This window comes from Schistocerca serialis, chromosome 1 (assembly GCF_023864345.2).
Source record: "Schistocerca serialis cubense isolate TAMUIC-IGC-003099 chromosome 1, iqSchSeri2.2, whole genome shotgun sequence".
Taxonomy (NCBI): domain Eukaryota; kingdom Metazoa; phylum Arthropoda; class Insecta; order Orthoptera; family Acrididae; genus Schistocerca; species Schistocerca serialis.
Window position 1 is genome coordinate 522,263,257 of NC_064638.1, and position 14,173 is coordinate 522,277,429.

General features: G+C 41.7%; 1 protein-coding gene across 1 annotated transcript in view; it reads left to right on the forward strand.

Annotated features, from left to right (window-relative positions):
• Window positions 1–14,173, forward strand: part of LOC126474463 (erythroid differentiation-related factor 1) — a 233,225-nt gene that overhangs the window by 155,465 nt on the left and 63,587 nt on the right. Inside the window, exon 15 of the mRNA XM_050101939.1 lies at window positions 8,822–8,968. Within this exon, the coding sequence (XP_049957896.1) occupies window positions 8,822–8,968 (147 nt within the window). The remainder of the gene's footprint in view (window positions 1–8,821; window positions 8,969–14,173) is intronic.

Here is a 14,173-nt window from a genome sequence, read left to right on the forward strand (position 1 = left end):
ATACAGAATTGGTGCCTTTGTTGAGTTTCTTTCTTCCATGTAAATCTATTAACAGTGTACTCATCTTAAGAATCAATAGTAACCCATGTCTAGGACAGATTTGTCAACAAAGTTATTTTTTCAAAAAATATCCTGGTACTTTTTTAGATCTTGCCTCACAGAAACATTCCCAAAGAGGTTAAATTATCTCATGTGGGCCTTGGGTCATATACATCTAAGCTGATTTTGAACTTATCTCTTAGAAAGACAGTGTATAAATAAATCTTTAAGCTCATTCTATCTTGAACTTTGACAAAAATACTATATTTTAAAAATTTCCTTACACACAGAAAACAATTCTTCCTCCATGAATTATAGCTTGGCTTTGTAGTCCGCAAAGTGAGTACCTTTGTTGATGAACAACAGTTGTATTTAATTTCTGCATTTGATAGTGGTGTTCATCTTTATGCCAGCTGCTTCCAAATATTTTCATTTCTCTTAAGTATTGAGTTGCATTCATATGCAATAAATGTGTGATAATGTGAAAGTCTTATACCAGCTGTGTATCAAAGTTAGACTTGCACCCATCTGGGCCCACAAAGTCTCATGTCATTTTTTTTTTTTTTTTGTATACTGCGCAAATATCAAGGTAGTTGGGAAATGTGATACAAAGTTCCATGTCATAAAATAAAGTAATCTCAGATCTTTAGTGTTTACTGGGGTAACTTCACAATGTCCTAATGCATGTTTCATGGTAATGTATACCAATAAAATATCATGAGGTTCCAGCCTCTTCAAGCGGTATAAAACCAAGTTCTCCTTGGCCATTGTCAAGTGGTGATTATTATGTAGGTGCTGCTGTCATGCTTATATAACTACACTACTGTGTGTGATCTCCCTATTGCCCAGTCCAGAGTCACATAAAGTAATGTTTTGGTTGCAAGGCTGCAGCACCCGTTTCAGCCTTCTGATGGCCCGGTCCCAAGCTATGCCTAACGGAAGACCACCACATTTATTGAGGCTGATTTCAAAAATTATTATTTTGATCGCATCTTTTGTATGGTATTCCAGAACCCATTTGCCATTTTAATAATAATAGATGTTTTGTCAAGTGCAATTTGATGTTTGTAGTCCAGAGCATGTTCTGTTACTGCTGGTATCTCAGGTTACCAAAGGTGGTAGTATGGGGACAAGTTTTGCATCTATGCACTGTGAGGATATTGTGTAGGTTTGGTGACTGGAGGAATACCACTGTGGGAGGGGTGAGGATGACATTCCTCAGTTCAAGGCACAACAAGGGGTAGTCAAAGTCCTGGTGGAGGATGTGAGTCAGTTGCTCCAGTCCTGGTTGGTACTTAGACCTTTGTGGGCAGACAGTGGGCATGTGCGAGGTGTAGGTGTTGGGACATCAAGTCACAGGAGATCTGCTCCTGTACAAGGTTGGGAGGGTAATTTTGTCTGTGAAACCCTCACTGAGACCGTTGGTATATTTGAGAGGTACTGCTCATCACTGCTGATGCAGTGACCACTATACAAGGGATTTCTTGTCATGAAATGGGTGGCAACTATTGAAGTAGAGGTATTGTTGGTGGCTTGTAGTTTGATATGGGCAGAGGTACTGATGTAGTCATTCTTGAGGTGTAGGTAAGCATTGAGGAAGATGACTTGTTGGGTTGAGGAAGACCAGGTGAAGCAAATGGGGGAGGTGTTGAGGCTCTGGAGGAACGTGGATAGGGTAGCTTCACCATTGGTCCAGATCATGAAGATGTCATCAATGAATCTGAACCAGGTGATGCATTTGGCACTCTGCATGATCTGATAGGATTCCTCTAGTTGGCCCAAAAATAGGTTGGCATAGTATGGTGTCCTGTGGATGCTCCTTACTGTACCATGGATTTGTTGTAAAGTTATTGTAAGTAAGGAAAAGTAATTGTGGCTGGGCATATAGTTGGTCATGGTGAGCATGAAGGAGGCTGAAGGTTTGGAGTGTGTTGGGCATTGGGGAAGCACTCAGTAGTGGCAAGGCCATGGTCATTTGGTACGTTAAGGTAGAGAGAGATGGATAGTGATAATGAGGACAATTAATTGTAAAGGAACAGGAAATGCAGCAGATTGGTGGAGGAAATCATTGGTGTCTTTTTATGCAGGAGGGTAGGTTATGGGCAATAGGCTGAAGGTGTTGCTCCACAAGGGTAGAGATACTCTGGGCAGGGGGGCAGGAGGGTACAGTAACTGGACATAATGGGATGGCCTGGGTAGTCGGGATTATGGACTTTAGGGAGCATGTAGAAGATAGGAATGCAGGGCGTGGTAGGGGTAAGGGGAGAGATGGACTCTGGGGAGGAGTTCTGGAATGGGCCTAAGGATTTGAGCAGAGACTGGTGGTTGTGCTGGATTTCTGGAATGGGGTCACTGTGGCAGGATTTGTTGGTGGATGAATCCGAAAGCTGGTGTAGACCATCCACGAGGTAATCCTGTCCAGACCACAGTGGTGCAGATTTTGCCTGCAGCTAGGATTATAAGATCAGGGTCAGTTTTTATGTGGTAGCTTACGGTTCTTTCTTTAGATCTAAGGATAGTTTCTATTTTGAGGGATCTGGGGAAAGGTAGTGAAGCAGGGTTTGACATTAAGAAATTCTGGAATTTTAACAGGGGGTGATTTAGAATTAGTGGGGATGGATCATGACTGGATAGAGGAATAAGTCAGGCAGGGTTCAATATTGGTTTTGGTTGAGTGTGATTGGTAGGGTGTGAAAAAGTGATCCCACTGTAGGGAGTGGGAGGAGGAGAAGGGGTCTTTAGCAAGTTCTGCATGGTTGAATTTTGGAGTGGGGAAAGGATTGATACTTCTGTGCTACTAAGGCATTTGAAGGAAATGTTCATGACTGTGTTTTGGTTTATGTTCTGGATTCTGTTCGATGGTGGGAGGGAGTTTCTGAGGATGTGGTAAATGTAGTATGTCTGAAAGGCAAGGCTGATGGCCATGAGGGTATGTGGGCAAGGTTAGGAGGCTCTTTCAGAGATGGTGGATATGGGATCCCATGAAGGAGTAGGTGGTGAACAGGTTGGAGTGTTTTTTGGGGTGCTGTTGTGCTGTATTTCCTGGAGGGCAGGGATTTCAGTGTGAGAGATGGAATGAAAAGAATTTGGGACTGTAGAAGAGGAGAATTTTATGGATGGAAAGGAAGTATTGCGAGGAGGTTTGGGTCTGATTTACACGGCTTTAAATGACTATTTTGCTAAAGGCTGTGGACTTTTGGAATTAGAACAGACGGAGGTCACTGTGGAAATGGGTTACAGCCTGAGATGCGTAATTTGATGATCAGGCCATTTGGGCAGACTGGGTTCTGGCAAGGAATAGAGAAACTTTTCTGTATTGTCTCAGATGGAAGGAGCAGGGATCCGTAGTGGGGTATAAAAATAAGTAAAAATATGTAAACTGCATAAAAATACACATGAAGAACTTTATAAATATGTAAAATACACAGAATTATATGGGAAAAATCACAAAAAAGACAGAGCCATGAAGTATGGGGAAAAAACTGAAACTAGAAGTAGTAGGATTGATAGTGAAAGGCAAAACTGAACTGACATCACTGTGGAAACACAATGAGAACAAAGAGAAAAACAAATAAAAAGACAGTAATGGCGGTTGCAGGGCTCAAGGTGGATAAGGTTGAGGCACAGGAAGGTACAGAAATGACATGCAAAAATATGCTAGAATGAGGGAGAAATTATTCTCAATTTTTAGCTCTAGGATTAATTTATTGGAGGGAATAATGTGGGACAGGAGATGCTTTCTGCATCAACAATCCACACAATTGCATAGCTGTGTGTTGTGCATGGATGAGACAGTAGATACAATGTATGCAGTTTGAAAGGCAACTGGTAAAACAGAGGAAAGATGAGAAAGAAAAGGACACAAATGGAGTAAAGTAATGTGTTAGAAGATAGTGACAAACGAAAACAGCACAGGGTTGTGAGATGGAAGAAAAGCCATTAGGTAAAACAGAACAATAGAAATTCCATGAAGGAATAATGACAATATGACAAAAAGAATATATTGCTATCACCATATAGAGATGTTGAGGCCTCCTTCTGAAGTGTAAAGCGCGCGCGCGCCCACACACACACACACACACACACACACACACACACACACACACACACACACACACACAATCAAAAGCACAACTCGCACACATAATATCACTGCCTCTGGCCCACTTTGGCCAGACTGCAGACTGTGACTGCACTTGAGGAGGCGGCACGGGGTGATGAAGGGGAGGTATAGCAGGGTAAGGTTGGGGGAGGGAGTAGTGCTGCTTATGGCAGCATGGTGGGCCAGGGGTGAGATACTAGGTGCAGTTAGAAGATTTGGGGTGGGAGGACAAGAGGAGCAGAAAAGTATAGAAGGGGAAGAAGACTAGTAGGTGCGGTGATGGAATAGTTGAAGGACAGGTACTATCGAGGGAAGAGACCAGGGAGATTCGTATTAAAATGTAATTAGTGATGCTGTCTTGTGTCATATTGTTTATACCTGTCAGTTTTTCTTTGTGTTGAAAAGTAGTTACTGGTTAAAGCAATTCAGACATCAGACAGTGTACACATTATATAATGGAGATATTTTCATCTACTTTAATATCATCTAAAGATATACTGAAATATTCTTATGAAGATGTAAAGATATGTTGTTACTGCTTTTGTGACGTGTATAGCAGAAGGACTGAGGAAGTGACAGAGTTACAGTGCTCCAATATTTTAAACTTTGGTACAGGGAATAGCCAACATTCTTGACAGCTTTATGATATGCATTCAGTGATATTATTTCCACTCTTCAAGAATTGCATCTTCATCTCAGCAGTAGTGATGGGACAGATTAATGTATCCAGAAAGGAATTTTCACTCTGCAGCAGAGTGTGAGCTGGTATGAAACTTCCTGACAGATCAAACTGTCTGCCAGACTGAGACTCGAACTCCGGACCTTTGCCCTTTGTGGGCAAGTGCTCTACCAACTGAGCTACCCAAGCACAACTCAGGCTCCATCCCCACAGCTTCAGTTCTGCCAGTGCCTCGTCTCCTACCTTCCAAACTACACAGAAGCTCTCCTGCAAACCTAGCAGAACTAGCACTCCTGGAAGAAAGGATGTTGCAGAGACATGGCTTGCCACAGCCTGGAGAATGTTTCTAGAATGAACTTTTCGCTCTGTGGTGGAGTGTGTGCTGATATGAAACCTCCTGACAGATCAAAACTGTGTGCCGGACCGAAACTCATACTCGGGACATTTGCCTTTTGCGGGCAAGTGCTCTACCAACTGAGCTACCCAAGCATGACTCAGGCTGTGGCGAAGCCGTGTCTCCGCATTGTCCTCTCTTCCAGGAGTGCTAGTTCTGCAAGGTTCCCAAGAGAGCTTCTGCGCAATTCGGAAGGTAGGAGATGAGGTACTGGCAGAATTGAAGCTGTGAGGACGGGTTCTGGGTCGTGCTTTGGTAGCTCAGTTGGTAGAGAATTTGCCCACGAAAAGCAAAGGTCCCAAGTTCGAGTCTCAGTCTGGCACAGAGTTTTGACCTGTCAGGAAGTTTCAGATTAATGTAGCTGTAGTACATCTTTCATACAAATTCCATTGTTTTATAGAAATCCAGTGTGGCAATACTCCTGGCCCTGTAATTAGTGATAATTTCACATTGTTAGCACGTTGTCCACTAACTGTGCTTCAAGGCAACAATCATTGACATCCATAAAAAAGGAAGTGTTTCTTCCCTAGGTGTTTAACCACGAAAGAAGAGTTGAGAATTGCTTGGTGGTTTGTAGATCTCCTATTGCTGACATCTGCACACACATCACTCCCACAATATCAGGTTATTTCTTACACAAGTGACATAAACATTAAATATTTTCTCTCCTAAATACAATGATGCTGTATAGTGCCATGTTGGTGACCCCTTTGCTGAAGTCTAAACTCAGATATTAAAAGGTTTTGACAATTGTAACTGTACCTGTTGCATTTCTTGCATCTGCCTTGAAGCAATGTGATTTTGTTACCCTGTAGAGTCAACAATATTCCTCTTCATATGGGTGTTAGAATGATTTTGCATTGCTTGAATACTGTTAATGCCTTTGATTTGTAGCTGTTGGATAACTGCAAACTCCTAGGCAATTGAAGTATTAATAAATTCTGATTTTTTAAATGTATAAAAATTTATTTATTTCCTGAATTTTGTGTTGCACCTGATAACAAGTAAGCTGTAAATGTTATCAGAAAATGTGTATAATTTTGTACTAACAAATAAGTTAGTATACCCCAATCAAAAATCCGCATGTGTGGTGTTGTGAACAGGTTTCAGCATCTTTATTTATTTATTTATTTATTTATTTAATAGCCAAATGTACCTAATTGAAATGTCAATAGATACATACAGTTAGTTATTCAATAGTATGCAAATTATTCACAGTAACCTGCAAACATTAGGAACACACAAAGGTTCAGTGATTTGATTATAAAATCAAGATGGACATGTTCATAGTATTACCAACTATTATACAGATGGTTCATGTACTTTAAATGCACAATTGTTTTGCACCTCATGCTATTTCCAGATGGAAATGTCGGATGCAATAGGCTGGTTGAATTGATAATGTAGGGCTATCCAGAATGTAACAGATGTTTTGAAATAAAAAGTTAATAATATGGAAAAACTAAATTTTACTACACACTTTTTAAAGGTACACTCTCAAGCTATTTTTCTACATAATAGCCATTCAGATTGAGGCACTTATAGTATCACAGAACAAGTTTTTCAATACTGTCTCTGTAGAAACCTGCCACCTGCGATTGCAACTGTTTTGTATCACCCGTCTTAATTTGTTAGTGTTTGACAATATGAGTCCAAGTTAATAGTTGTATCACGTCTGAGGAAATCAATGGGAATCACTCCCTTAGAGTCCCAAAACACAGTAGCCAGATATTTCTCGACAGCATTCCATTTACAAATGCTTCCTTTGTTTCTTGAAGGAGTTTGTGTATCCCCATTCCATCAACTGGCTTTTTGTTTCACAGTTGACATGCTTCATCCAAGTATTGTATCCAGTTACGATACAATTGATAACTCTGTTACCATTTCTCCCGTAATCTTATAGGAAGGTCAGTGCTGCAGCCAATCTCTATTACAATTTTGGGAACCCACTTTATCAAAAAACTTGTGGTAACCAAACTTCTCTGTCACAATTTCATGCACCAAATTCAGGGTGATTTGGGGTACATGTTGCGAAAGTTCCATAATCATGAAGTAACAATTTTCACCAATTTTGTCATTAATTTTTGTCTCCATTTCATCAGTCACAAGGCTAGGCCTGTCACTGTGATCCTCATCGTGAACATTCATATGGCCATTTTCAAAGTCAATGCAGCATTGCAGCATTGCCTCTCGTTTTTACTGGTTATTCTTTTTACATACACATCACAAAGGTCACGATAAATGGCAATTGGTTTGCAGATTTTTTGACAAAGAAACCTAATCACAGAACACAAGTCACAAGTGGCGGGATTTTCTATTGCAGCACACTTTTTTTTACACGTCACAAAAAGTAAAGCAGCAGACACACACAGGCGATACGCTTCCACCGCTGGATGTGTACCAAGTGTAGGAATGTTGTGGTACTAAGATGGTGGCTGTAGCCCTGCATATCAACACGATAGACCAAAACGTCTATTACTTTCTGGATAACCATCGTATTTCAGCACACTCGCCAATCTGTTCTGAGCAATCTTTTCTCAAAGTCTGCATTTACTGCTGGAAGTTGAAGACTACAAGTCCAACTCTTGAAATAAAAGTTGGGCAAGGCAGGCCCAGACAAAATAGAATAAACTGCCGACCAGCAGGTACCATTAGTGTGGCATGATGATTATAGTTGTCCCGGCTTGCAGATGTGCTGCGTCCCTCCATCTCGTGACACCTGTGCATAAATGAAACATACATCCGAACAGTAGATTATTTAATACATTATGAAAATAAACTTTGGTAATCATCATTTGTTGCTTAAAAAATGCTAATGCAACACACCTCTTCATCAGAATGGTACGTTACACTACAAGGAGGGGTTTGAGGAATCAGGATGGCCTATTTTGTCAATTCTTTTGGTTGAATCAATCAATTAATCAGTTAGCCAACCAAAAATTGAAGCTGCAATGAAAGGAATTTTAATTCAGTGATGATTGATTAACTTTGTGTTGGTTTTCATTTAATTTCCTAAACTGTTCGTGATATGTGGCTGCATACTTATACTGTTTGATTTACTATAGGTATTTTTTTACTGTCTTCATCATCAGTGTGTGTTATTTTGTGGAAGAGACCTGTGATGCTGACAGACAATGAAGCAATTCCTGATATGATACCGAAAGAGACAAACTGCTTTAACTCTCATTTTTCAGACTGCAATTTCTGTGTTATTGGGCCAGAGTGTTTGTTTCTGTAACAGCACATTATTTGCAAAATCTGTAGTAATGCTTTACCATGAAGAGTCATCAACAGACACTCTAAAAATGAATGAAATTTCACTAGCGTTCTGGCGTGTATGTGTATATGTGTGTGTGTGTGTGTGTGGGGGGGGGGGGGATGTTTGTATGTATATGTATTCTACCATGAAAAACGATTTGTCTGTCCTAAGGCTAGTGAAGTTTTCATTCATCTTTGTGTCCCTATTGATGTCTCAATGTTTCTACTATTCTGTAAGGTGTTACATTTGCTCCAAAGTTATTTATAGACTGCCATAACTTTCCATACCATACAGTAACAGTTATGAATTTATAGTATTTATTAAAAAGGTTGATTTCCTTCCTTGTAGGCTATGAGCTACTACCAGAGAGCTATCCATGCACTCGGTAACGCAAAAAATAATCCAAGTATTTGGCACTCTGTTGTATGGGAGATGTCAACAACAGTATTTACAATGGCTTCTCTACTGCAGGACTACCCAGAGCTTGGTACAAAGGTATGAACATATCTTCTTGATACTGTGTGCATGTGTTAATCCAAGTGCTCATACATGGATGTGGTTAAAATATATCCCCAGCTATGTACACATGAAATTAAAACATTTCTATGAGATTGTTACATGTAAATCATTCGTTGAAACATATTGAGGAGAAAGAACAAGCAAAAAGGCAAATTAACATGTCATGGCAACCTAAGAATATGAATAAACTGTTTTTTCAGAGAGGTGTAGGCATTAAATAGCAATTTTAACAAGGGTTATATGCATGGTTGGAGGTGTGCATTTGAAAGAATGACAAATCACCAAATGTTTGAAAATGAAGTAATGAGAGTCATTTATTTATCAGTTAACAACAATTTATTGCTTCATTCGAATTTGTGTCATTGGGACAATACAGTCTTTGAAAATTAAGAAAAGATAAAAAAAAGGAGAGAAATGAAAGAATATTGATCTGAACAGTTAACATTCATATAATGTCAGTCAGGAAAGGCCATTCGTTGAAAATCAGGAAAAGGTATTTGTTTTTTCGTGCTATGGTCAGGAAAGGCTGTTTGTTGAAAATCAGGAAAGGCCATTTGTTTTTTTTTTGTGCTATAGAGCGAAGTGCCTAAATTGTTTTCAAAATATGAGTTCACTTTTCTCAGTCCACAAATAGTGATTGGAAGGGAGCAGTACCAGTTATATGCAAGTAAAAGGAAATATGTCAAGTTGCTATCAGGCACATGAAGCTTTCAGCCACAGCCTTCATCAGTAAAATCAAGACACACACTATTCACACACTCAAGCAGGCACATCTCATGCACATGCCACTCCATAACTTGACGTGTGTTGTTCTTTACAGTAAATAGCAACCTGTCTTTTCCTACATTGTTGATAATTGTACATGGAGTTTCCATTGTTTGATTTTTATCAAGTAAAAGAAAATATCTTTATGTGAAACATTATCTATAACACATACTAGTTTGTTGAATTTTGATGTCCAAAGGGCACCATTTTTTATTACCTTTGTTTTTGACATAACATTTTACCCACTGTCAACTAAACCATAAAAATGCACAAAGAAATTATAAAAAATGTTTACGCTCAAGAAGAACAAGTGATTATACTGCAATAGACACACTTTTCAGCTTTTGCCTTGGGGGAACATTTTTTGTTCCCTTTTCCTTTCTTCGTTTCCCTTATCCTCTCGTTTCTCCGCTTCGGTGTTTGAGGTTCCTCTTTTTCATTTTCCTCACTGTGCACACCTGATGGCCGGCCCATGCATCTGACACATAACAGATGACTGGGTAATGTGTAATTCCCAGTCCCGGGTCAACAGGTAGGGTTCGCACCTACCCACTGGTACAGGCCAGGCTGCTACCTTTCCAATTTGCCGACTGGTCCCTCTGTCAGGTGTTTGGGAGGTGTGAACAATCACCTAAGGCAGGTGCACCCCCTTGTGAAGGGAGCACCCAGTTGGAAAGGGGTACCATCAGAGACGCTGGCAATCGTGGGGGATTTTCTCACAATGAGCCAATCATCTTCACAATCAATGTCTACGAAACGAAAGCAGAATGAATCTAACGATTCAAAGACCCTTCCAACTGCATCCCGGTTCCTTGTGGTTTCACGTACAAAAGACAGTCGGTCCTTCGCAACATTAAATCCGTTTATTATTCAGAAAGGTGTTGATGCAATTGCCAGCTCTATGAAATCCTGCTCTCATTTACGGAATGGCACTTTGCTTCTGGAGACTACTTCTGATTCTCAAGCACAACAACTGTTTGCCACGCCCTGCTTCTCCACAGCTGTACTGTTCGTGTCGAGGCACATAGAACTTTGAATTCTTCAAATTATGATATTTACACTATGCTGCTCGACAGTCTGACCTAGGCCGCAATCCAATCATACCTCTCTGACCAGTGTGTCATTGCTGTCCATCAGGTAATGAAGAAGGTAGATTTCCTCCTTACTGCCCACCTGCACTCTTTTTCTCACCTTTAATAGAGTGGTGCTTCTGTCCAAGATCAAAGCAGGCGATGAAGTTATCACAGTCCGACCGTACATTCCAAACCCAATGTGTTGCTACCATTGTCATCATTTCAATCACACTAGAACGTCTTGTCGACACACAGCCAAATGTGTAACCTGTGGTAGGGATGTGCATGAGGACGATTGTCCACCTCCTTCTCCCCGCTGTATCAACTACAGTGGTGGCCATGCCGCTGCCTCGTGGGATTGTCCCATGTATCTAGATGAGCGGGCTGTCCAGGAGATCCAGGTAAAGGAAAAAGTGCCTTACCCAATTGCTCGCAAGTTATTGGCTAGTCGAAAACCGTGCCCTCTCCCGTCTGGCATTTAGAGTTCTGTTCTTGTTACCTCTCACTACATGAAGGACATGGACACACAGACATGCGACCTCAAATTCAGCTCGGAGGTTGTGAAATTGCCTAGTGTCAAGGTAGCATCACTATCCACCTCGTCCAGCTGCGCAACAAGCCATCAAACTCTCACCTCAAGGGGCGCAGCCACCAGCTATACAACCAGTAGGCCAGAAAGGACAGAAGGAATACTCCCATGACCACTTCCTATGACCCTCCAGCCAAACAACACCTGCTAACTTGAAAGGCTCGAAGTCCAACAAAGGCAAACGATCTTCTCCATTGCCACCTCAAGCTCGTCTTTGACGGTGTTGCCTTGCCGGCCACCGTGTCGCTAGTGCGCACCGCCAACCGTTGCTCTGTGTTGGACTCCACAGATCGACAGCACAAGCAAGCCAATGTTTCTGTTGACCTCATTGAGCAGAATTCTCTAGCTTCTGTGCCCTGTAACAGCAACTCTTCGCAAGCTGTCACTTGGCAACTGCTGAGGTGACACCTCTTCATTTCTGCCTCATTGTGACTCTCCTCCAATGAAACGTACATGGCCGTCAGTCCCACAAACAGGATTTACAGGTGCTTTTAGCTTTGCAGCGTCCTCTTGTACTCTGCCTTCAGGAAACAAAATTACAACTTCACAACCACGTTGAGCTTTCACATTTCTTCCTGGTTCGTTTTGACCTTCCCCCTGAGATTGGCATTCCATCTCATGGGGGCGTCATGCTGCTCATAATGGTTGACGTAGAAAGTCAACCCATCCCCCTGACTACCTGCCTTCAGGCTGTTGCAGTTTGCCTTTTCCTTCCTCACCAGACTTTTTCCCTCTGTACCTTTTATGTCTGTCCATCATTCGGTGTGACCAGGGCAGACTTCCTTCAGCTTATTCGGCAGCTACCTCCCCCATTTCTGCTGCTCGGTGACTTTAATGCGCATCATTCCCTTTGGGGTTCTCCCAGAGAGCTGTCAGAGAGCTGCCCTCTTGGCTGATATGATTCAGACTGGGAAATGGGACAGTGTGACTAAATTTAATTGATCTTGTAAGGTTAAAATAGTAATTAGTAACATCGTCCTGAAGCATTTTCAATGAAATACATTACAATTTTTTGCTCAATTTGTTGTAAAATTTTAGTAATCATACAATTCATAGAGTGCATCTTTCACACATGAACCATTGCACTTGTGAATATTCTGGTCAAAGTACTGCAAAGGTTTTTTACAAATGATATCATTTCATTGCTGTACTTCCACTATTTGCTAGTACCTGTTGTCACATTTTATACCTGTATTCATATATTTTTAAATCTTACTCAACCTCTTCTGCCTTAACACTGGATCACCCCCATTCCTTTCCGACTTCTAGCACACCTATTCCCATTTGGACCTATCCTTCTCCACTGCCCAGATTGCCCATCGTCTTGAGTGGTCCGTTCTTTCTGACACGTGCTTGAGTGACCTTTTCCCATGTGCTATCCATTTTCTGACTCCTACCCCACCTGCGTGCACAGCCAAATGGCAGCATACTAAGTCTGACACAGCTTTACTTGTCCCTGGCGAACTAGATTTCTCCAGTTGTGACGACCACGTGGAATATCTCACAAACGTTATCCTCACTGCTGCAGAATGTTCCATTCCTTATACTTCCTCTTTACCACGCCACTCTCCATGTTTTTAACCGTCATCCTACGATGGCAAACTGTATTCATTAATGACAGGTGCCTGTAAAGTGTCATTGCGTTCTTCGAGATAGCAAAAAAGCTAGTTGGACTCCATTCACTAGTTCTTTTTAACAGTTCCACCCCTTCCTCTGTTGTGTGGGCCGATCTCTGACGGTTCTCTGGGACCAAGATCCATTCACCAATTTCCGGCTTGACAGTAGCAGACAGTGTCATCGTGGACCCTATTGCTATCCCCAGTGCCTTAGGCCACCATTTTTTGGAAATTTCGAGCTCTTCCCACTATCACACTGTCTTCCTTCGCCAGAAACAAGTGGAGGAGGCTAGGGTGATACTCTCCTCTTCTCAGAATCATGAGTGCTACTATGAGGGAACTAGATCATGCTCTCAGTTCACCCCGATCCTCCGCCCCAGGGCCAGACGCTGTCCACATTCAGATGCTGCAGCACCTATCTCTTTAGAGCAACAACTTTCTGCTTAATATGTACAACCATCTGGACAGAGGGTATATTTCCCGTATGTTGGTTTGATACCACCTTCATACCCATACCTAAGCCCAGTAGGGACAAAAACCTTCCTTCTAGCTACTGCCCTATCTCTCACACCAGCTGTATTTGCAAGGTGATGGAACATATGATTCATGCCTGGCTGGTATGGTGACTCGAGTCTGGAAATTTACTGACAACTGCACACTGTGGATTTTGAGCAGGCTGTTCTGCAGTTGACCATCTTGTTACTTTGTCCACCCATGTCATGAATGGTTTTCTGTGGAAATCCCACACTGTGGCTGTGTTTTTCAATTTGGAGATGGCCTACGAGACCTGCTGGAGAACTGATATCCTCCGTACTTTTTACGAGTTTGGCTTCCGTGGCCGCCTTCCCTGTTTTGTTCAGGAATTTTCAAGGTGAGTTTTCAAGGTGTGTGTGGGTTCTGCCTTGTCGGACACCTTTATCCAGGAAACCAGTGTGCCTCAGAGTTCCGTCCTGAGTGTCATCCTCTTTTTTATCACCATTAAACCTATAATGGCCTGTCTCCTATCAGGTATCTCTGGCTCCCTTTACGTTGATGATTTTGCCATCTGTTGCAGTTCTCCATGGACCTGTCTCACTGAGCAGCGTCTTTAACGATGTCTTGATCATCTTTACTCCTGGAGCATTGACAATGGCTTTCG